At 40.4% G+C, this 22130-nt stretch overlaps 1 protein-coding gene across 1 annotated transcript in view; it reads left to right on the top strand.

Annotated features, from left to right (window-relative positions):
- Positions 1–22130, top strand: part of LOC106546459 (B-cell receptor CD22) — a 34377-nt gene that overhangs the window by 4366 nt on the left and 7881 nt on the right. The window contains exons 3-11 of the mRNA XM_087727827.1: positions 5700–6095; positions 7551–7844; positions 9945–10214; positions 11398–11655; positions 14066–14329; positions 16698–16967; positions 18238–18498; positions 20833–20932; positions 21888–21951. Coding sequence (XP_087583953.1) covers positions 5700–6095; positions 7551–7844; positions 9945–10214; positions 11398–11655; positions 14066–14329; positions 16698–16967; positions 18238–18498; positions 20833–20932; positions 21888–21951 — 2177 coding nt within the window. The remainder of the gene's footprint in view (positions 1–5699; positions 6096–7550; positions 7845–9944; positions 10215–11397; positions 11656–14065; positions 14330–16697; positions 16968–18237; positions 18499–20832; positions 20933–21887; positions 21952–22130) is intronic.

Below are 22130 nucleotides of genomic sequence, written 5' to 3'. Positions count from 1 at the left end.
TGACTCTGTAAACCGCTTAGAGAGGGCTGAAAGCCCTATGAAGCGGTATATAAGTCGAACTGCTATTGCTATTGCTATTAGATTGTAACAACAGAGAGTTGTTTTGTGAAGGTTGCAAAAGAAGTAGATTGCTCTGCCTTTAGGGCTTTACGGATGAAATAACAGGGATCATTCAAGGTTCAGAACGGGAACTCCTTGGAATGCCAAATTGCTGAATGGATGGGTAGAAATCAATCAATCAATCAATCAATCAATCAGAATAGAGCTGGAAAGGACCTTGGAGGTCTTTTAGTCCAACTCCTTGTTCAAGCAGGAGACTCTATACTCTTCCAGGCAAATGGCTATCCAATCTCTTCTTTAAAACCTCCAGTGATGAAGCACCGACAATTTCCAAAGTCAAGCTGTTTCACTGGTTAATTGTCCCCAATGTTAGGAAGTTTCTCCTTAATAAAGCAATCACTTCTTACCGTGTGATATAACGATCAGTATATCTAACGGTTGCATTTTCCAGTTCTGCTTTATGAGTTCCCTGTAAGATATTCTTTGCAAAAGATTTTGGTTCTATGGGTTATTTTTTTAAAGAGCAGAACAGAATAATAGATTTGGAACTTGGAACTCTTCTAGTAGTCCAACCCTCTGCTCAAGCAGGATACCCTATACCGTTTCAGACAAATGGTTATCCAACATTTTCTTAAAAACTTCCAGTGTTGGAGCATTCACAACTTCTGGAGGCAAGTAGTTCCACTGATTCATTGTTCTAACTATCAGGAAATTTCTTCTTAGTTCTAGGTTGCTTCTCTCCCTGTTTAGTTTCCACCCATTGCTTCTTGTCGTGTCTTCAGGTGCTTTGGAGAATAGCTTGACTCCCTCTTCTTGGTGGCAGCCCCTGAGATGTTGGATTACTGCTGTCATGTCACCCCTGGTCCTTTTTCTTTTAAATTCAGCTTCTTTTATAATTAGGAAAGTTGGTGTAGATTTCAACTTTCCAGAGTTAATCCACTGCATTCAGATACTTTATGGGTAGGAAAAAAATAAGTTCCATTTGTTCCATAGGGCTACTCTGATATTTTAATAATTTAATTATAGAATTTTAGATTGTTGACATTTTCTTTTTCTTTTGCTATTCAAATATATCGTCATTAAGTTCAGGTAACTTCTGGACCTGTCACCAGTGGTTCCCAGTGTGGGGCGCATTCCCCACAGGGAGGGGCAATTTGATTTTTAAAGGGGGCATTTTGAACCTTGTTTAAACCAAGTTAATGGCCTTTTAGGCTTCCTGAGTGAGTAGGGGTATGTCACGGGGGGGAGGGGGGCATCAGGATTTCAGAGATGCTTAGGTGGGACATGGCCAAAATAAGCAATAGCAATAGGAATAGCAGTTAGACTTATATACTGCTTCATAGGGCTTTCAGCCCTCTCTAAGCGGTTTACAGAGTCAGCATATTGCCCCCAACAACAATCCGGGTCCTCACTTTACCCACCTCGGAAGGATGGAAGGCTGAGTCAACCTTGAGATTTGAACAGCCGAACTGCAGAACTGCAGTCATCTGAAGTAGCCTGCAGTGCTGCATTTAACTACTGCGCCACCTCGGCTCTCTCAAGGTTGGGAACCAATGTTCTGGACCATGGAGAGAAATTTAATAATTTTCAAAATCTTTCTAACAGAGTGTAGAAAAAAAATCTCTTTGAGAATGCTATTGATATGTCCCATGATTTTGCAAACAGTAGCTTCCCTTGAAAATCTCCCACATTAGTTTCAAGATTGCATAAGTGTAAAAACAACCACAAAATGTGCTTTTTGTTATATTACATAAGGGGTGGGTTCCTGCCACTTCTAACCTCTTCCTTAGAAGAGGTTCCTCAAATCTACAGTGCCGTTTAGAACCGGTTCCAGCTCCCTCCCCCTGCCCGTCCGCACATCATCAAGATGAAGAGCGAGAGGAGGAATTCTGGGAGTTGAAGCCCACAAGTCTTAAAGCTTCCAAGTTTGAACACCTCTGGGGGTTTTTTTCTAAAGGGTTAGGGGTGCAAGGGTCTTGTAACTTGACAGCTTTAAGACTTGCACATTTCAATGCCAGAGTTCCTGAGCCAACATAACTGGAGGAGGAATTCTGGGAGTTGAAGTCCCTAAGTCTTAAAGCTATCAAGTTTGAACACCCCTGGGTTTTTTTTTCTAAAGGGTTAGGGGTACAAGGGTCTTGTAACTTGACAGTTTTAAGACTTGCGTGCTTCAAATGCCAGAGTTTCTGAGCCAACATTTTGGTTGCTAAGCAAGAGCGTTGTTAAGTGAGTTTCACCACATTTTACAGGTTGGCCATGCCCACCCAGCCACATGACTGCCAAGCCACTCCCACCTGGTCACATGGCCGGCAAGCCACTCCCACAAAGCAGGCAACACCTACAGAAGATGTTCTAAATAAATTTGAAACCCACCACTGCATTACATGACTAATGTCATGGCAAGGTCGGCTCTTCGTTTTAGTGGGTTTACTTGATGACAATAGTAAAAAGTAAAATAAATAGGAACAATCCCAAATCAAACAAAAAATATTTCGTAATCTTAATTGAAGTAAGTCCGAGAGTTTATTCATACTTACAGTTCCTTTTTTAAAATATCATAGTGATTACTGAGTTTGATTTAAACATTATGAGTGGGAAAACCTAAATATAATCCTTATATGTTTCATACTGTTCAAAGCAAACTATATGCTAAAGGGAAATTAAGTAGTGAAATTCAAAAAAAGAATCAAATAAAAACTAAAAAAAAACCCCAAATAATCATTTGTTATATGACAAATCAATACAATAAGCCTATGACTATTTAGCTAATAAAAAGTCATATTTGTACAATTATAAGAATCAAATTTTCAACATCAAACTGAACAGATCTCAGAGAATCAAATAGACGGACCTGACCAATAACATAACATAATTCAAATCGTTGACAGATTTTGTATAGTCAAATTCTAGAGTTTGGTGCATCCTTGCTTTGAAATTTGAAATTTAATAAAATTTGTATGCCGCCCAATCCCGTAAGACTCTGGGCGGCTTACAGAAACAAGATAAAAAACATTTAAAAATTTAAGAATAAAAATACAGTTATTAAAATTACACACCATCCATTCTGTCTAGGTGGGGCTGGACATTGATCAACAGCCCCAGGCCTGCCGGAACAGCCAGGTTTTGGTGGCTTTTCGAAAGGCCGAGAGAGTGGAAAGGTTCTGGATCTCTACGGGTAGATCGTTCCACAGGGTCGGCACAGCTACAGAGAAGGCCCTCCCTCGAGGGGCTGCCAGCTGGCATTGTCCGGCCGACGGCACCCGGAGGAGGCCCAACCTGTGGGATCTTGTTGGTCGTTGGGAGGTATGTGGCAGGAGGCAGTCTCTTAGGTAGCCAGGTCCTAAACCATGTAGGGCTTTAAAAGTAATGACTAGCATCTTGAAGCGCGTTCAGAGACCAATAGGGAGCCAGTGCAGCTCGCGGAGGATAGGTGTAACTTGGGTGTAGCTAGGTACACCCAATATCGCTCGCGTGGCTGCATTCTGGACCAACTGTAGTCTTCGAACACTCTTCTACCCCATGTAGAACGCATTACAGTAATCCAGTCTTGAGGTGACGAGGGCATGAGTGACCATTCGAAATGCCTCCTGGTCCAGATAGGGCTGCAACTGGTACACCAGGCGGACCTGGGCAAAGGTCCCCCCTGGTCACAGCTGACAGATGGTGTTCTAACATCAGCTGTGGGTCCAGGAGGACACCCAGGTTGCGGACCCTCTCTGAGGGGTGTATAATTTCACCCCCCCAGGCTGAGAGGTGGAATGTCTGGACTATCCCTGGGAGGCAACATCAATAGCCACTCGGTCTTGTCTGGATTGAGTGCAAGCTTGTTCGCTGCCATCCAGATCCTGACAGCCTCCAGCTTATGTATAGGGAGTTTCACTTGGTGACCACAATTGAGACTGGCAGTCTGGTCATTAAATAACACAGTTGTAAATGTGGCCTTGTTGAAAAATACAGTGTGCCATGTGTGACCACATGACTGAGGGATACTGCAATGGTTATGCATGTGAGGATTGGTTGCAAAGTACTAACCTTGAATGGTCATGGCACACAGCAGTAGTTAAGTAAGATCTACACAGAAATCTACTGTCCCTGTAGGAAGAATGTGATAGTTGCTGTAGACTGCTGGTACTGGAAGCTGGTGGTAAGAAGACATTCAGTTTTTTAAAAGTAGCCTGATCTCCTGTTGTATAATGGAAGATAGGTTTCCATCAACAGGGAATCCAAGAAAGCCAGAACAGTTTTAGTTTTAGGTAGGGAATGAGAGGGGAGAGATTCTGATATTTCTTTCAAGCAGCACTGTCTTCTGCTCAAAGGTATTTACCCATCTTGTAGGGTAGGCTGTATTGCGATTATCCTCGTCTTTCATGCCTCCATCTTTCCTACTGTCTTCTTCTATTGGTATATTATGATTCGTCAATTGTTGTTGTATTTTATGATTTAAGATTGTATCGTATGACATGATGTATCACTTTGTTGTTTGTGTGTACACTGAGAGCTTATGCACTGGAGACAAATTCCTTGTGTGCCCAATCACACTTGGATCCTATCCTATCCTATCCTATCCTATCCTATCCTATCCTATCCTATCCTATCCTATCCTCTATTCTATTCTATTCTATTCTATTCTATTCTATTCTATTCTATTCTATTCTATCCTATCCTATTCTATTCCATCCCTACCCTACCCTACCCTACCAACTATTCTATTCTTTTCTTTTCTATTCTTTTCTTTTCTATTCTATCCCTACCCTAATCTACCCTCTATTCTATTCTATTCTATTCTATTCTATTCTATTCTATTCCATCCCTACCCTACCCTACCCTACCGTACCCTCTATTCTATTTTTTTCTATTCTTTTCTTTTCTATTCTATCCCTACCCTAATCTACCCTTATTCTATTCTATTCTATTCTATTCTATTCTATTCTATTCTATTCTATTCTATTCTATTCCATCCCTACCCTACCCTACCCTCTATTCTATTCTTTTCTATTCTTTTCTATTCTTTTCTATTCTTTTCTATTCTTTTCTATTCTTTTCTATTCTTTTCTATTCTTTTCTATTCTTTTCTATTCTTTTCTATTCTTTTCTTTTCTATTTTATCCCTACCCTAATCTACCCTCTATTCTATTCTATTCTATTCTATTCTATTCTATTCTATTCTATTCTATTCTATTCTATTCTATTCTATTCTATTCCATTCCATCCCATCCCATCCCATCCCATCCCATCTCATCCCATCCTATGTTCTGTTCTGTTCTATTCCATTTTTTATTGTTCTAAATTGGTGTGCTTTGGGACTGTTGCATTTTTTTTCTTTATCGTGCAACTCCCTCTGAGCTTATCAACAGCTTCTTGGAAACTCTTTTCAACTTTGTGATGAAGGAGCACTGACAAGGATGGAAATGGAAAGACCTCCTTGGAGGAAGCAAGCTACGGCTCGATCATTGCATTTCTTTGTGATAGTTTCACTTTTTATCCTCTTCCAAACCGTGAGTAAAATCTGAGATGGGATGGAGGCTTTTCACCGTGGAAATAAGAAAACACTACTGACTTGTGGCTCTCTCAGCGCATTTTGTTTTGAGAGGTAAGGAGATGGAACTTAACCAAATATCATTATTTAATTCTCTTTTCAGGTTCTCTAGGTGAGCCATTATCTGTGACACCCAAAACCCTAAGTGCTTGGGAGGGATCTTGTGTGATCATTTCATGCAAAATCAAAGAGGAGTATGAAAGTCGATCTATCAACCAGGTGTCCTTTGCTTGGTATTTTAATCCTTCATTTGATAACGGCATAGGAGATTACAGTGGAACGCTCTTATATAATAGCAACCAGACAGTAGCTGAAGTCAGTTCGGAGTTTCGCAATCGAGTGACATTTGTGGGTGATTTAGGACGCAAAAACTGCAGTTTGAAAATTTCCCAGCTCCACCAAAGTGATACAGGCACTTATGGGATCAGACTTTATTGGAAAGCTGGAAACTTGCCTGTGCAACATAGATGGTTCTTTAAAGTTAGTATTAGAGTTTATGGTAAGTTTTTCTCTTCCTCTTCCTCTGTCTCTCTTCTATCTCTCTTCTTATCTCTGTTAGTTCAAAAGTTCCTTTTCAAAACATCACAAACAAGCTTTGAACTTGCAACTTCCAGTCTACAAATGATTCCAGGCTATTAATTAGGACATAACTTCCAAGAAAATAGTGCTTTCCATCCATGGTACTTAAAATACTCTGTTTTCCTAATTCAGCAGAAGGATGCATTCAATAGCTTGGTCATATTTTCTCAAATGGGGATGAAAGATTGTCCAGAAATGTATCTTGCTCTTTACTTATGACTACTCAACTGAAGTATAGTTAAAATATATTTGGTTTCTTGTCTTTCCATCTTTCCAATCAAGAGTGCCCAACCGGTTGTGGGGGGTTGTGGGGGAGGGTGGGGGGGAGGGATATATATCAGGGTTGACGAGACGTGTTAGATTTTAATGTAATTTGACTCCACATGTATACTGTTTTCTCTTATATTTTCATTATTATTATTATTATTATTATTATTATTATTATTATTATTATTATTTTCTTTAAAACTAGGATATGTTAAGCATATTGACATGTAGTGGAAATACACCAATGAGAGGAGGAGTGGGAAACAGAAGGGAGAAGAAAGATGGGTAGAGAAGGATAGGAGAGAGGGTAAGGTGGGAAGATGAGAAGGATAAGGAGGAGTGGATTGTAGAGAGAGGGGCAGTAGAAAGGAAGGGGAAGTAGAGTAGGAAATACACCAATGAGAGGAGGAGTGGGAAACAGAAGGGAGAAGAAAGATGGGTAGAGAAGGATAGGAGAGAGGGTAAGGGGGGAAGATGAGAAGGATAAGGAGTGGATTGTAGAGAGAGGAGCAGTAGAAAGGAAGGGGAAGTAGAGTAGGAAAGGATGATGGAGGGAAGATAGAAAGTTGGAGAGAGGTAGAAGAAAGAGGTGTATGGAGAGCAGAAGAGCTATAATGGGTTTTTATTTTTCTGGGCATTGTTGACAAGAGGAACTGATACGATTATTATTTAATACTATATGATACGGGCTATGTATAGTATACACGTGAGTGTATGTTATGAAAATGGAAATAAAAAATATTTTTAAGAAAAAAAAAATGAAAAAGAAAAAGAATGCTCAACCTGAGCCTTACTACCACCATGTCCTTCCCTTCCCAATATTTTGGATGCAGAATCCAAAATCCCTTTGCTTCTGAAATATAATTTTTAATATGGTAATGGGAGAGGGGGTAAATTAAATATGTATTACATGTAAAAGGATTTTTGGGGGGCTTTTCTTTCTTCACTCAAGAGTTAAGTCTGAGTATATGATAAAACACTGGTTTGAACGTGATAGATTCCTAAATGAATAAATTTTCATTCAATGAAATTACTTTCATTAAAAAGCCATTCAACTTTATTCAACATCTGTGTAAAATATTTTCTTCCTTCAATTATCTGATTGCAGAAACCCCTTTACAACTGATATATACGTGGTCCCCAGAAATGAAAGAAGGCATCGAGTATAAAGTGACATGTTCAATACCTTATCATTGCTTTGCTGAGCCCATAAAATTGTCTATCGAAGGACTAGAAGATCATCACGAGTTCTCCCAACAAATGACCACTGAAACAGAGAGAGTAAAGGCTGAACAGACTTTCAAGGCCACATCGGAGGACCATGAGAAACAATTGACATGCTTGCTAAAACCCCACAAAGGGATAGAAATAAGGAAACAGTTTGCAAATCTGATGGTGAAATGTGAGTGTATTATGGGATAAAAGCTGATGAAGGGGTCAAGGATATACCTAGGATATGGCCAAATTGGCAAGATGGTGGACACAATGGGTTGATCAAAGCTTTGTCTATTTTTAAGGGCATCTTATGTGGACAACCCCCCCCTAAGTACATCCATGGCAATGGCGACATATGGAAAGAATGCTTTGTCTAATATGAATAGTGAAGGGTGGGCATTTCAAGTTGTTTGGTACACAGAAGAATCTCCATGTGTAAAATGAAGCGCTTTTGTAATCATGACCTTCAAAAATTTATGTCTCTGTTTTCTAGACATTTTAGGGAAAGGGTTATAGATTATAGTGAAGTGTTAAGACCAATTTATAAGGCCTTGGTGAGGCCACACTTGGAATACTACATTCAGTTTTGGTCACCAAGATGTAAAAAAAAAAGATGTGGAGACCCTAGAAAGCGTGCAAAGAAGAGCAACAAAAATGATTAGGGGACTGGAGGCTAAAATCTATGAAGAATATTTGCTGGAATTGGGTATGTCTAGTTTAAGGAAAAGAAGGAATAGGGAGACATGATAGCAGTGTTCCAATATCTCAGGGGCTGCCACAAAGAAGAGGGAGTCAAGCTATTCTCCAAAGCACCTAAGGGCAGAACAAGAAGCAATGGGTGGAAACTAATCAAGGAGAGAAGCAACTTAGAACTAAGGAAAATTTTACTGACAGTTAGAACAATTAATGAGTGGAACAACTTGACTGCCGAAGTTGTGAATGCTCCAACACTGGAAGTTTTAAAGAAGAGATTGGATAACCATTTGTCTGAAGAGTTGTAGGGTTTCCTGCCTAGGCAGGGGGTTGGACTAGAAGACCTCCAACGTCCCTTCCAACTCTGTTATTCTCTATTCTATTTCATACAGTGGCTGTGTACACACACATCACAACCAATTATGTAACAATCAAGGACAGGGATGTCAAACCTGTGACATTACAGTAGCATCACTTGACATATCGTGACTTCCCCCCTTCACTAAACCGGGTGTGGCCAATGCGTGATGCATCCAGCCCTGGTCTGCAAGTTTGACAGCCCTGATCTAGGAACTGCATTCAGAAAACAAACAAGCTAGTTTGTTTGGTTATAATCTCAGTTAATTATAGATTTGGCAGGAGAGAGATTTGCTCTGGTGATAAAATGTATGTTTAGGTCTAGCTTGCTTGTGTGAATCCAGAAAAACTGGCTTAATACAATATCTAAATTAAGTAAGGGAAGTGATGGCTCAAGGGCTAAGATGCTGAGCTTGTCAATCAGAAAGGTCGGCAGTTTGGGGGTTCGAATCCCTAGCGTTGTGTAACGGAGTGAGCTCTCGGTACTTCTCCCAGCTTCTGCCAATGTAGCAGTTCGAAAGCAGGTAAAAATGCAAGTAAAAACTAGGAACTATCTTTGGTGGGAAGGTAACAGTGTTCTGTGCACTTTTGGCGTTTAGTCATGCCGGCCACATGATCACGGAGATGTCTTCGGACAGCGCTGGCTCTTTGAAACGGAGATGAGCACCACCCTCTAGAGTTGGGAACGACTAGCACATATGTGCGAGGGGAACCTTTACCTATACCTTTACATTAAGTATGTTGTTTACACCAAATGGCTGCCAAGAAGCTTAAACTGCATGGCTCGATATTTTGATGCTTCATATAATAAGTTCATTCTTCTGTGAGAGACAATATTCCAAATTAGGGACAAGGCTAAAAATTCCACAGACTAAAAGGGGAAGAGGAACGAGGTTAGACATTTTCTGCTGAGTCCAAAAGTATTGTTTTTAAACATTCTTTAATGCCGACTCATCCTTGACTCTGGGAATCTCTATGAGATTGAAACTCCTAGTTGCTGACTCACTTTGCTAAAAAAAAAATTGTAAACCGCTTAGAGAGGGCTGAAAGCCCTATGAAGCGGTATATAAGTCTAATTAATAAATAAATTAATAAATAAACATTGTCTCTATGAGGTAACTATAATTCTGAGCACTGTAATTTGAATCCTAGAACATTGGATCTTAATTGTGTCAGTCATTTTTCTCAAGCATTTTTGTTTTGTTTTATTTTAATTCTGAATCTTGTTTGCTTTTAGATGGTCCCAAAGGAGTTAAACTGAATGCTGACCGTGAAGGCACACTCAGAGAGGGAAACAAACTCACTCTGGAATGTATAGTTGGCAGCAGTAATCCTGCTGTGGTCTCTTTTCAGTGGTTTAAGAATGGTGAAAGATTGAACAATGGGCAACGGGACAATCGAAGAGAGTTTTATAGTTTAAAAGACACAGATTCTGGCAATTACAGGTGTCAAGTTGGTAACAGCATTGGAAGTATCAGTTCTAAAGATCTGAACATCGACGTCCAGTGTGAGTTGATTAATTGGTGCTGCTGAGCATCAATTCTCTCTTAAGGTCTCCTCACTGTCCAATTCTTCTGAAGATATTTTCATCTTCTAAAGGGAAAGTCTACACTCATCTGCCAATAAGCCAACCTAAATACCATGAAAAATATATCAGCTACAGAGACAGCAAACTAACCCTAGAAATGTTTTTGTATGTTTTAATTTTCAAAAGTAGCAATAGCAATAGCAGTTAGACTTATATACCGCTTCATAGGGCTTTCAACTCTCTCTAAGCGGTTTACAGAGTCAGCATATTGCCCCCAACAACAATCTAGGTCCTCATTTTACCCACCTCGGAAGGATGGAAGACTGAGTCAACCTTGAGCCGGTGAGATTTGAACTGCCGAACTGCAGCTTAGCAGTCAGCTGAAGTGGGTGCAGTACTGCACTCTAACCACTGCGCCACCTGGTTCATCTATGGCCAATCCAGCCCATCCATTATCTATTTTTCATGGTACTTTGGTTAAAAATGAGAGGGTCAGCTTATCCACCAATGGGCTTGAATGTAAGTAGATACAGAATATATGGGTACTTTAAAAAAAGTATTACCGTATATACTTGTAGATAAGCCCATCTGTAAATAAACCAAACCCAAATTTTTCAGTGCCCACAGCCAGCAGTTTGATTCTCACCAACTCAAATTTGATTCAGCCTTCCATCCTTCTGAGGTTGGTAAAATGAGGACCCAGATTACTGGGGGCAATAGGCTGACTTTGCAAGCAGCTTTGAGAGGGCTGTGAAGCATTGTGAAGTGATATATAAGTTTAAGTGCTATTCTTATTTTTTCCAGAAACCAACTTTCCTGTTGTTGGCAAAAAAATACTGATACTAAACAATGATTTTTCTCAACAACCATGGTTTTTGTTTAATGACCACCTCGAAAAAGATCATAAAAAATCAGGGGGACGGAGGGAGGGAGAGAAGGAGGGAGGGGGAAAGAAAGAGAGAGAGAGAGAGAAAGAGAGAGAGAGAGGGGGAGAGAGAGAATAACACAACAAAAATTGCAAGATCAATTACAATACTCAGCTTTGTCACCATCTTCGTGTCCACATCAAGTTGATTTATTCCCTTGCCCCTTCAGGAGAAAGAAATTGCCAAACATCTGCCTTACAAAAAACCTGAAACCCATTTTGTTTTCAATTCCCCAGATCTGCCAAAAGTCATCATTAATGGAATGCCGCGACTACCCATCCAAGAAAATGCTGAAGTGGTTTTGAAATGTTCAGCCATTGGCAACCCTCCCGTCAGCAGTTATGAATGGTACAAAAGCAGCACACCTGGTATTATCATGGATGGACCGGAACTGCGATTTGAGGGAATTCAACCCAGCAATTCTGATACCTATCATTGTATGGCCCGCAACGAGATTGGCCATTCAAATCGCTCTGTCACACTGAATGTTAATTGTAAGTAGAAACAGATCCTGGCACTGGAAGTTGTACAAAAAAAACCAGAAGGCTGTTTAATCCTCATGGCTCAGTGGTGGGATTCAAATAATTTAACAACCGGTTCTCTGCCCTAATGATTTCTTCCAACAACCAGTTCACTAAACTGCTCAGAAGGTTAACAACCGGTTCTCCTGGAGTGGTGGGAACTGGCTGAATCCCACCACTGGCATGGCTGCATATTACTTATAGATTAGCAGGAGATCTTTTCCATTGTCTGCTCTGCTCCAGAGATGGCGTTCAGCAGATTCTGATCAGTTCTGGAGAACCAATAACGTACATTTTGAGTAGTTTGGAGAACCACTAAATATCACCTTTGATTGACCCCGCCCCCATCTATTCCCTGCCTCCCGAGTCCCAGCTGATTGGGAGGGAATGGGGATTTTGCAGTATTCTTCCCCTGTCATGCCCACCAAGCCATGCTCACCAAGTTATGCCACACCCACCAATGCATGCCCAAAGAACTGGTAGTAAAAAATTTTGAATCTCACCACTGATCTGCTCCCCAGTGTTGGTGGGGATGTTGAGAAAAAGACACAGTTGTTTTAAACCACCGTGGAAAGTTGCTCCATTCATGCTCCAAAGAACCACTTGGCGACTAAGCGCTGTGCAACCCCAGTCCTATATTTCCTCTCCTCCAATAAGGCACAATTCAGAAATGCAGAACTGAGATCCATATAATGTCCTCTGGAGGCCATTATATGGAAGGGTAAAATACAGATTTCCAGATTCCATTGCAGTTGAATTGGTGGCAAATTTTGCATTCTAAAAGTATCCAAGGTATGGAACTCTTTCTTCAATACTAAAGTCCTGGAGGTGACGCTCAGAGGTCCCTCAAATGATAAAATTTGTCTTCTCTACCTAACAGTGACAACAAACGATAACGTTCTGAAGTAGTTCTAATTATCACCTGGCCATCCTACAAAATCTCCCTCTGGAACTGCGGCTTATATGCATTTTTTTTAATTTACTGACATTTTCTCCCAATTCGCAGCACTTCAATATTTTGTGGGCTGTAGCATGTTGCATCCTGCACCACCCCAACAAAGATCTAAAGAGGGGTTGCTGGATTTCTACCGCCAACCTGTCTCGCGTATCAGTGCCTCGGCTAATTCAAAGTGGGGTACCACTTTGCAGAGAGGCTTCAGAGCAGGGGGTCGCCAAACCTGGCAACTTTAGACTTGTGGACTTCAACTCCCAGCGTCCCTCAAGCTGGCTAAGGAACTCTGGGAGTTGAAGTCCACAAGTCTTAAAGAGACCCCTGCCTCAGAGAACTCTGCAAAGAACCTTTATCAAAAGCTGGAGAAATCTACAGTTCTGTGATGGTGATGCCACAGGTGGCACGCGGAGCCCTCTCTGTGGGCACAAGAGCCATCGCCCCAGCTCAGCTCCTCCGTGCATGTGCGCATACCTCCCGCTAATCAGCTGCTTTTTCGGTCTCTGCTGCGCATGCATGGGGCACATGTGGGAGACACGTGTGGGAGGCAGGGGGCAGCATGGGGGGGAGCATGCCCCCTCGCACCCCATTTTTGGTCCCAGGAGTCTACTGGGAGGCCTGCTAGGCCTGAAATGGCCCGTGTCACATGCACATGCACGGGGGGGTGTCACGCACACATGTGCAGGGGGTGTGGGGCACACGGGGGAATGCGTGCATTGCATTAGGTGTGTGGGTAGGCCCACACTTTTGGCACGTGACAACAAAATGGTCAGCCATCACTGCTATAGCTTATTTACTGCATTAAAAAAAACACCCTGTTCCCAGCTGTTCTTGCTAGGTATATTTACAGACAGTTATAGAGACTAATTTGATTCTGAACTTAACAATGGCAGCAAGATTGTTGGTGGCGCAGTATTGGAAGAAGGAAGAATTGCCTACTATTCAAGAATGGGCGTTAAAAGTAGTAAACTTAGCAGAGATGCCCAAAATCTCAGCATATTTGAAGGACCATTCAGATCAGAAATACAAGCTGGAATGGAGAAGATTGACCACATTCAAAATAAATATCGAACTAAGAAATTTCAACTAGGTTTATGAATGAATGAACAAGGAATGTTACAATTTATCTAAAGTTAGCTTAATAAAAGGGGAGTTAAAGTACAAGAGGAGATAGGATGCTATAGTTAGTTAGCTTATCTTAGTATATGATTGTTAAATGTTTATACCCTGTATTTTGCTCTGGGAGGTTGGGGAGAGGGAGGGTTGGAGGGGGGGGTAGGGTTGGGGCGGGGGAGGGAAGGGGAAGGGGAAACATTTGTAAAATCTATTAAAAGTCTTTAATTTAAAAAAACAAGGCTGGACAACCACAAACAACAACAACAACAACAACAACAACAACAACAACAACAACACCCTATCAATTTTGTTTTGCAGATCGCCCCAAGAATGTCCAACTTTTTCCTTTAAATCCTTTGCCCGTCAAGGAAGGAGACACAGTCATTTTGAACTGTACTGTGGCCAGTAGCTACCCCAGCATCAATAATTACAAGTTTTTTAGGTCAACCATCTTCATGCCCACAAGTCGCTACTCGTCATTGACATTTTTCGCAGTACCTGAACTCTCCGCGTCTTACCGTTGTGAAGCATGTAATTATCTTGGCTGCACTTCCTCCCCAAGCATCCTTTTGGATGTCCTCTGTAAGTAAGAATAATTGTATGATGAGCTGGAAGCCTTTAAGCAGCTACATTGTTCCCAGGGAGACCCACAAGAGCATTGGCACATTCAAGTCTTGGATAGAGCAAGTATAAGGGATTGAATGTGGAACGAGTTATTTTAGGAAACTCAAGTTATAAATCTTTCAATTTTAGCACCATTTTGTTTGAGTTCAGAGCTGCACCATATTGTTGGGTAGCACACCAACTCTAAAAAAAAAAAAGGGTACGAATAGATTAATTAATTAACTTTTGACTGAATTGAAATTTCAACGTTAAAATGAATATATTCATATCCTCAAAACTTTTCCTCTTTTTGGTGTGTTAGAATGAGAATTTCAGCTGTAACTTTGGAAGGGGCTCTCATGGAAATACAACAGAAAACCCTGCTAGGGTCACCCTAGCTTTATTTTATTGATTCATTCTTCTTCTCATCTTTCCTATTACCTATCTCCTTATCTTCTTATGACTATAACCTTTGTTGCTTGTATCTTATGATTATATTGTTTTATTTAGTGTCCTAGTATGGACACTAGTATGATTTATGTTGATTGCTTATGTAGTATCCTATGACTACCACTAAGTAGTGTATCTCATGATTTATGATGAACGTATTTTTATAATGACAATGATCATGATTTATCACTTCTTGCTTGTATGTTCACTGAGAGCTTATGCACCAGAGACAATTTTCTTGTATGTCCAATCACGCTTGGTCAATAAAGTATTCTATTCTATTCTATTCTATTCTATTCTATTCTATTCTATTCTATTCTATTCTATTCTATTCTATTCTATTCTATTCTATTCTATTCTATTCTATTCTATTCTATTCTATTCCAATTCCATTCCATTCCATTCTATTGTTCTATTCCATTCTATTCCGTTCTATTCTGTTCTGTTCCGTTCTGTTCCGTTCTGTTCCGTTCTGTTCCGTTCTGTTCCGTTCTGTTCCGTTCTGTTCCGTTCTGTTCCGTTCTGTTCCGTTCTGTTCCATTCCGTTCCATTCCGTTCGATTCTATTCGATTCTATTTGATTCTATTTGATTCTATTTGATTCTATTTGATTCTATTTGATTCTATTTGATTCTATTTGATTCTATTTGATTCTATTTGATTCTATTTGATTCTATTTGATTTGATTCTGTTCTATTCTTCGATAGAATTATAAACCTGCCTTACTTTCAGGAGCCCCAGGTGTACTCTCATCTCTATTGTTCCCCACAGTAAAAGCCCTGGGAGAGTGATTGCCCAAAGTCACTCAATTAGCATCTGTAGCTGAAGGTATACTTGAACCTGCATCTCCTACTCCTAGTTCAATATTTCAGCCACAACCTCATATTGACAAAGCTCTGAGCATAATCAAATCATTGTGGGGCATTGCTGCCTATGCAGGCGTAGGCTGCTCTGGATTCACCCGGGTTCAGCCGATCCTCTGGCGGAAATTCTGCATGGTTTGGCAAATCCCCAAATCCCACTCCTGGCTGGCCACGCCCACCCCTCCCCTCCCAGGAGTCTCCACGCAGCCCATTTTGGATGCCAGGTAAATGCAGGGCCTGCATGGATGCTCAGGAAGGGTGAAAAATGGATCTCCCGGAGACTCTGAAAGGCCAGAAATGGGCCCCTTTCCAGGCTCCAGGAGCCTGGGGGAGGCAGTTTTCACCCTCCCGGAAGCTCGAGGAAAGCTTCTGGAGCTGGAATGAGCCCATTTCCGGCCTCCAGAGAGCCCCCGAAGCCCTGGGAGGGCAAAAACACCCCTCTTGCTGTGGTGCAGGAGGCCGATTAGGCCGCGTCCACCATAGCAATAGCAATCGCAGTTAGACTTATATATCACTTCATAGGGCTTTCAGTCCTCTCTAAGCGATTTACAGAGTCAGCATATTTCCCACACAGTCCTGGGTCCTCATTTCACCCACCTCGGAAAAATGGAAGGCTGAGTCAACCTTGAGCCGGTGAGATTTGAACAGCTGAACTACAGATAACAGTCAGCTGAAGTGGCCTGCAGTACTGCACCCTAACCACTGCGCCACCTTGGCCACACCTACCCAGCAACTGGGCAGAGAACCTGTTGCTGAAATTTTTGAAGCCCACCCCTGCATCTATGGTTTGTACAAGCAAACCAACTGAGTAAAAAAAAATGCTTTAGAGTGGTTGGGGGGGGGGGGGTACACCAAAAGCTGGGAATGATTTAATTAAAGAGTATATAGCTTTGGGTTCTAAAAGGAAAGTGGATGCGATTAGTTGAGTTGTTCAGTGTAGCTAATGTGTGCCTCCGATGCTGGTCGCTCTGGGCAGATGTTCAAGAGGAACTGGATGTCACTCTGTGTGCTTGTATTTCTCCTTTCATCCTACAGATGGCCCCAAAGACCTCAAGCTCAACCGAGAACCTTCGGGATTGGTCCTCGAAGGTGATCCTGTTCGCCTGACTTGTAGTGTGGGAAAGGCCAACCCCAAGACACTCAGCTACACCTGGTATAAAGATGGAGCACGTCTGCCTCTGAACTCTACAGAAAGTGTTCTATTCATCCAGAATGCCCAGTCAATGGATTCTGGCAGATACCATTGTGTTTCAAAAAACATCATAACAAATGCGGTGTCTCCATCTATTAGGCTGGAAGTGAATTGTGAGTACAGTTTCAGTGTATAGTCATGACATTCTTGTTGTGTGCTCAATGGGCTTTCTCGCCTAGGTGAAGTCATGGTGGACTCAAGCTTGATTCTTGGTTACGTCTTTAGGCACAAAGCCATCTGGGTGACCTTGGGCCAATCCCTATTTTTCAGACCCAGGAATCCCAGGAGTCAAAGGGAAACTACTTTTGAAATTTTGTTTAAAAAAACTGCAGGACTTGTCCAGACATTTAGCAGGAGTCAACAACAATGACAAAATGGACAACCTACCATAGTGGTCCTAGAACTCTTCCTTCTCCTTTGAAAAAAATGAAAGCTGTACTTCACAGAACCTGGGATAGTCTTGCCATATTGGATATGATTTGAGTGGAAGCTAGTGGAATTTACTGCTGTCAGATACGATCTTGACCCGATAAGTGATTTTAAAAATGGGCAAGACATATTCAAGGAAGTACTGGAGGATCTGTTGTATTTGTTGTTTGATTACTCCCTTGTCAGTCATAGATTGAGGTTCTAAACAACAGTGAAAGGTGACTATCTTCCTCTCTAAGGTCCTCAGATGCTTTTAGGCGATTGCCATAGGGGCAAAGACCATGGATTTGACAAAAACATGTTTTGCAATCTTGATAACTTCGAGATGAGTGGACTTCAACTCCCAGAATTTTACAACCAACATGACCACTGATAATAATTCTAGAAGTGGAAATATCAGAAAGTTACCAAGGTTGAGAAATAATGAATATAGAAGCCTATTTCTCCACCTATGTCTCTCCTTGAGTCCTTCTAAATCCTTTTGCCTTGCCGCAGATGCTGAGAACGTGATTAAGAAAATATTAGAATGTGCAGAAATGAATAGATTAACAATGGCTATTAAGGAGAGAAAACAAATTGAATGCTATATGGTATGGGGTCTATTTTACCAATGGTTAAATAATAAAAATGGAAGTTGGAAATGGGGAAACAAAATGAAGAAGATATGTTAAAAGAGTTAAGTAAATATTATGACTAGTATGTTGAATATTATTATCTTAATATTGTAGAATTAATATGTGGAATATTATTATGATAAATATTGCAAAATCAATATTAATTTAACAAAGGATGCTGTAATTTATTGTTTAACAAAGATATTTGTATCCAGACAACATACTCTTCAAATGAAGATGGAATGATTATATTAATTTTAAAATAAAAAAAAAACATTACTCAAAGAATCAAATATACAAATGCTGGATTAAATTCAGTGACTCTTTCTTTTTCTGACAGACGGGCCTCGTAACGTTCATGTAACTCTAGACAAGAAATCTGTTACTGAAGGAATGGATGTTTATTTGAAATGTGATAATGATGCTTACCCATTAGTGGATACTTACAAGTGGTATTGGAAAGGAGAAGAAATCTTTATGGAGAATTCCAAAATCTTAGTACTCAGGAAAATTAAGCCTGAGCAGTCAGGAGAATATCTTTGCAAAGCATTCAATTCTGTCTCTAAGAAGGAATCACAGCTCCTCACCATTAGTGTATCCTGTGAGTATTTCCCTTGAAAAAATATTGTTACAGTTCCTAGGTGACCATTCTTGATTAAGAAATTCTTGGCAGTGGAAAGACAGCTAGTCAAATGAGAACCAGGCAACTTCGTGTTCTGCAAATATTTTGGAGATTCCTGAGAATAGAAATCAGGCTGGCTGATCCTAAAGTACATTTTTTTTCAACGAGCAATTCATGACTGAAGAATTCTCTATGAAATTTAGTCCGTTTTCAAAGTGGGATTTATATTTTCATACTTGGCTTGGAGAGAGAAATAGTATTAGCACTTGACTTATATACTACTTCACAGTGCTTTACAGCCCTCTCTAAGTGGTTTACAGAGTCAGTTTTATTGCCCCAACAATCTGGGTCCTCATTTTACCAACCCCGGAAGGATGGAAACCTGAGTCAACCTTGAGCCGGTGAGACTCGAACTACCAAACTGCTGTCAGCTGGTAGTCAGCAGAATTACCCTGCACTACTGCATGCTAACCGCTGTGCCACCATGGCTCAAAGCTCATAAGAAAGCTATAGATTAGGGGGTGTCAAACTCGATTTCATTGAGGGCTACATATGGGTGGTGTTTGACCTTGAAAGACTGGGGTGGGTGTGGCCATGGTGGGCGTGGACAACTCAACATCACTTGTGTGTTGGGGCACCTATGGTGGCCTGAGCACTCTGCCAGCGAAAACGGGCTCTCGAGCTCTGTTTTTGCTATCCAGTCCTTTGCTGTTTCCAGGGCGCCCCCCCCCGCCAGATCTAAGCACCCTGCAGGCTGGATCTGGCCCATGGACCTTGAGTTTGACACCGCTGTTATAGATGATTCCTTAAAAAACAAAGCAAAAATGAAAACATAAACAACAAAACCGAATGAAAAACCAGATACCTCGTTGCAATTTAATTTGTATGTTTTGCAAGCTGTACTTCTCTCCTTCACTCTCTCTCCCTCTCTCATATTTATACTAACATTCCCTAATATATGGATTTTCAGTAAACCAGTTTCCATAGTACGATCTATTACATATAGATCTATATCTATATATATCTATATATATATGTATTTAGTGTCACAACCCCTGGTATGCCCAAATATCAGCACAAATCATCAGCACTATTTATCAGCACAAATACAACACACACATGCACACACACATATATGTATATGTATATATATGTGTATCTATGTATCTGTATCTGTATCTGTATCTGTATCTGTATCTGTATCTGTGTCTGTCTGTCTGTCTGTCTGTCTGTCTGTCTGTCTATCTATCTATCTATCTATCTATCTATCTATCTATCTATCTATCTATCTATCATCTATCATCCATCCATCTATATCTATATCTATATCTATATCTATATCTATATCTATATCTATATCTATATCTATATCTATATCTATATCTATATCTATATCTATATCTATATCTATATCTATATCTATATCTATATCTATATCTATATCTATATCTATATCTATATCTATATCTATATCTATATCTATCTATATCTATCTATCTATATCTATATCTATATCTATATCTATATCTATATCTATATCTATATCTATATCTATATCTATATCATCTATATCTATATCTATATCTATCTATATCTATATCTATATCTATATCTATATCTATATCTATATCTATATCTATATCTATATCTATATCTATATCTATATCTATATCTATATCTATATCTATATCTATATCTATATCTATATCTATATCTATATCTATATCTATATCTATATCTATATCTATATCTATATCTATATCTATATCTATCTATCTATCTATCTATCTATCTATCTATCTATCTATCTATCTATCTATCTATCTATCTATCTATCCACACACACACACACACACACACACACACACACACACAGCTTTCCAAAATATATCCAACTTTTCCTGTGCAGCTTCCCCCCAGTGTATGCATTTCCCCCAATTATACACATTTGTGTGTGTGTGTGTGTTTGTGCATTCACATGTAGACATGAAGAGGAGTTCAGATGCACATTAATTTTTTGTCTAGTTGAATTGGGAAAATAAGCTTTAAGCTTTAAGCCTTTCTGTTACTATTATCCTTAGTTAGAACGGAGTCTCTGCAAAGTTATAAAAGCAAATAATTGGCAGAAGCTGAATGTTGTTCTATTGTTTACTGCTTCTGGGTTCCTCTGAGCATGCGAGCTATATGAATAGAAATATGATGGGACATTGATTGGCATAGGTTTGATGAGTAAATAAGGTCATGGACTCAAGCTGGCACAAAATCAAATTGAGATCCTGCTAACCTTTGTTATTTTTCATTTGTACTGTGCAGACAGCAGAGCCACAGTGATGAAACTCACCTTGATTAGCCTTGGCATAATTCTTGCCCTTATTATCTCACTGGGGTTGCTGGCTTATGGCTTGAAGAGATGGTAAGTGAGAGTCAATGACTTGCAGGCAATGATCAACAATACTTATGATGGTGACCAGTGACGGGATTCAAATAATTTAACAACCGGTTCTCTGCCTTAATGACTAGATGGGTAGGTGTGGCTCGGTGGCCATGTGATCGCGTGGGCATGGCCAACTCAACATCACTCACGTCGATGGGCGCTTCGCCTTAGTTGTTACAATTTAATAAGGGTTAAGCAGAGAGGCAGTTTCTATAAGCAGGGCGATAAAGATTAGGCTAGAAACAACACCAGAATGTTTCCTTCCTGCCTTCCTTACAGGATTAGCCCTGTAAAGTGGAAAAAAACAAAAGGAGATTTCTTCCAACAACCGGTTCTCCGAACTGCTTAGAAAGTTAACAACCAGTTCTCCCAAATAGGTGCGAGCTGGCTGAATCCCACCACTGATGGTGACCATCCTACTGATAGAGTAGGGTGCCCTGCAGATATGAAGGTTAGTGAGGAAAGTCACTTTTTCTAAGGCAGACTTTTGCTTAGTAATATTTTCTTTGCTCCATAATTGGCTGATGGGGGACACGTCAAAAGAAAGCCATATGATGAGAAGGGAGGTACCATCAAAATCAAACCAAACCTTTATTGCAGTCTAATTTAGGCCAGAGAGGTTAAAATCAAATTGAATCAAAGGCCAAAATAAGACTCGGCAAGCCAGATGTTCTGTTCAACCAATGTGAATCCTTAGAAAGGCAACTTACTAGCGGTATTCAGCACGACACTGGAGTGCAAAGGTCTACATTGGGTGTTGACAGTTCTGCAGGAACCACAGTGGTTTTGAAGTAGCAACCCTCACTTCTGGTAGGGCAAGGTTCCATCTCAGAGGAACAGGAGCATGTTCCCAGTGGCATCACAATATCCATCCTGTGAACTGGTTCCAAAACCATGACTTGGAGGTGACTTGATTCTCTTTCTCCTCTTGCAGGAAGAAAGCGACACGTTCAGACATTGGCAGGACACAGAGGACGGGCTCATTTTTTGTGAGGAAGGTTAAGAATCGCTTTCCATTGTTTTCTATGGTGTGGTAGAGGTGGAGAAGGCATTAAGGAAGAGTCATAGCTTCCTTCCGGTTCTCACACCCTAAATGCTCATCCTTCTTTCAAACCCAGTGATTGTGTTATTAGCCTAGAATGCCTCTTCTCTATTTAATGTCTGAGAATGCCTCTTC

This window comes from Thamnophis sirtalis, unplaced genomic scaffold, assembly GCF_051295495.1.
Source record: "Thamnophis sirtalis isolate CommonGarterSnake01/CBP01778 unplaced genomic scaffold, rThaSir2_p1.2 scaffold_13, whole genome shotgun sequence".
In the NCBI taxonomy this organism is placed as follows: Eukaryota; Metazoa; Chordata; class Lepidosauria; order Squamata; family Natricidae; genus Thamnophis; species Thamnophis sirtalis.
This window is presented reverse-complemented; position numbering and strand designations above follow the sequence as displayed.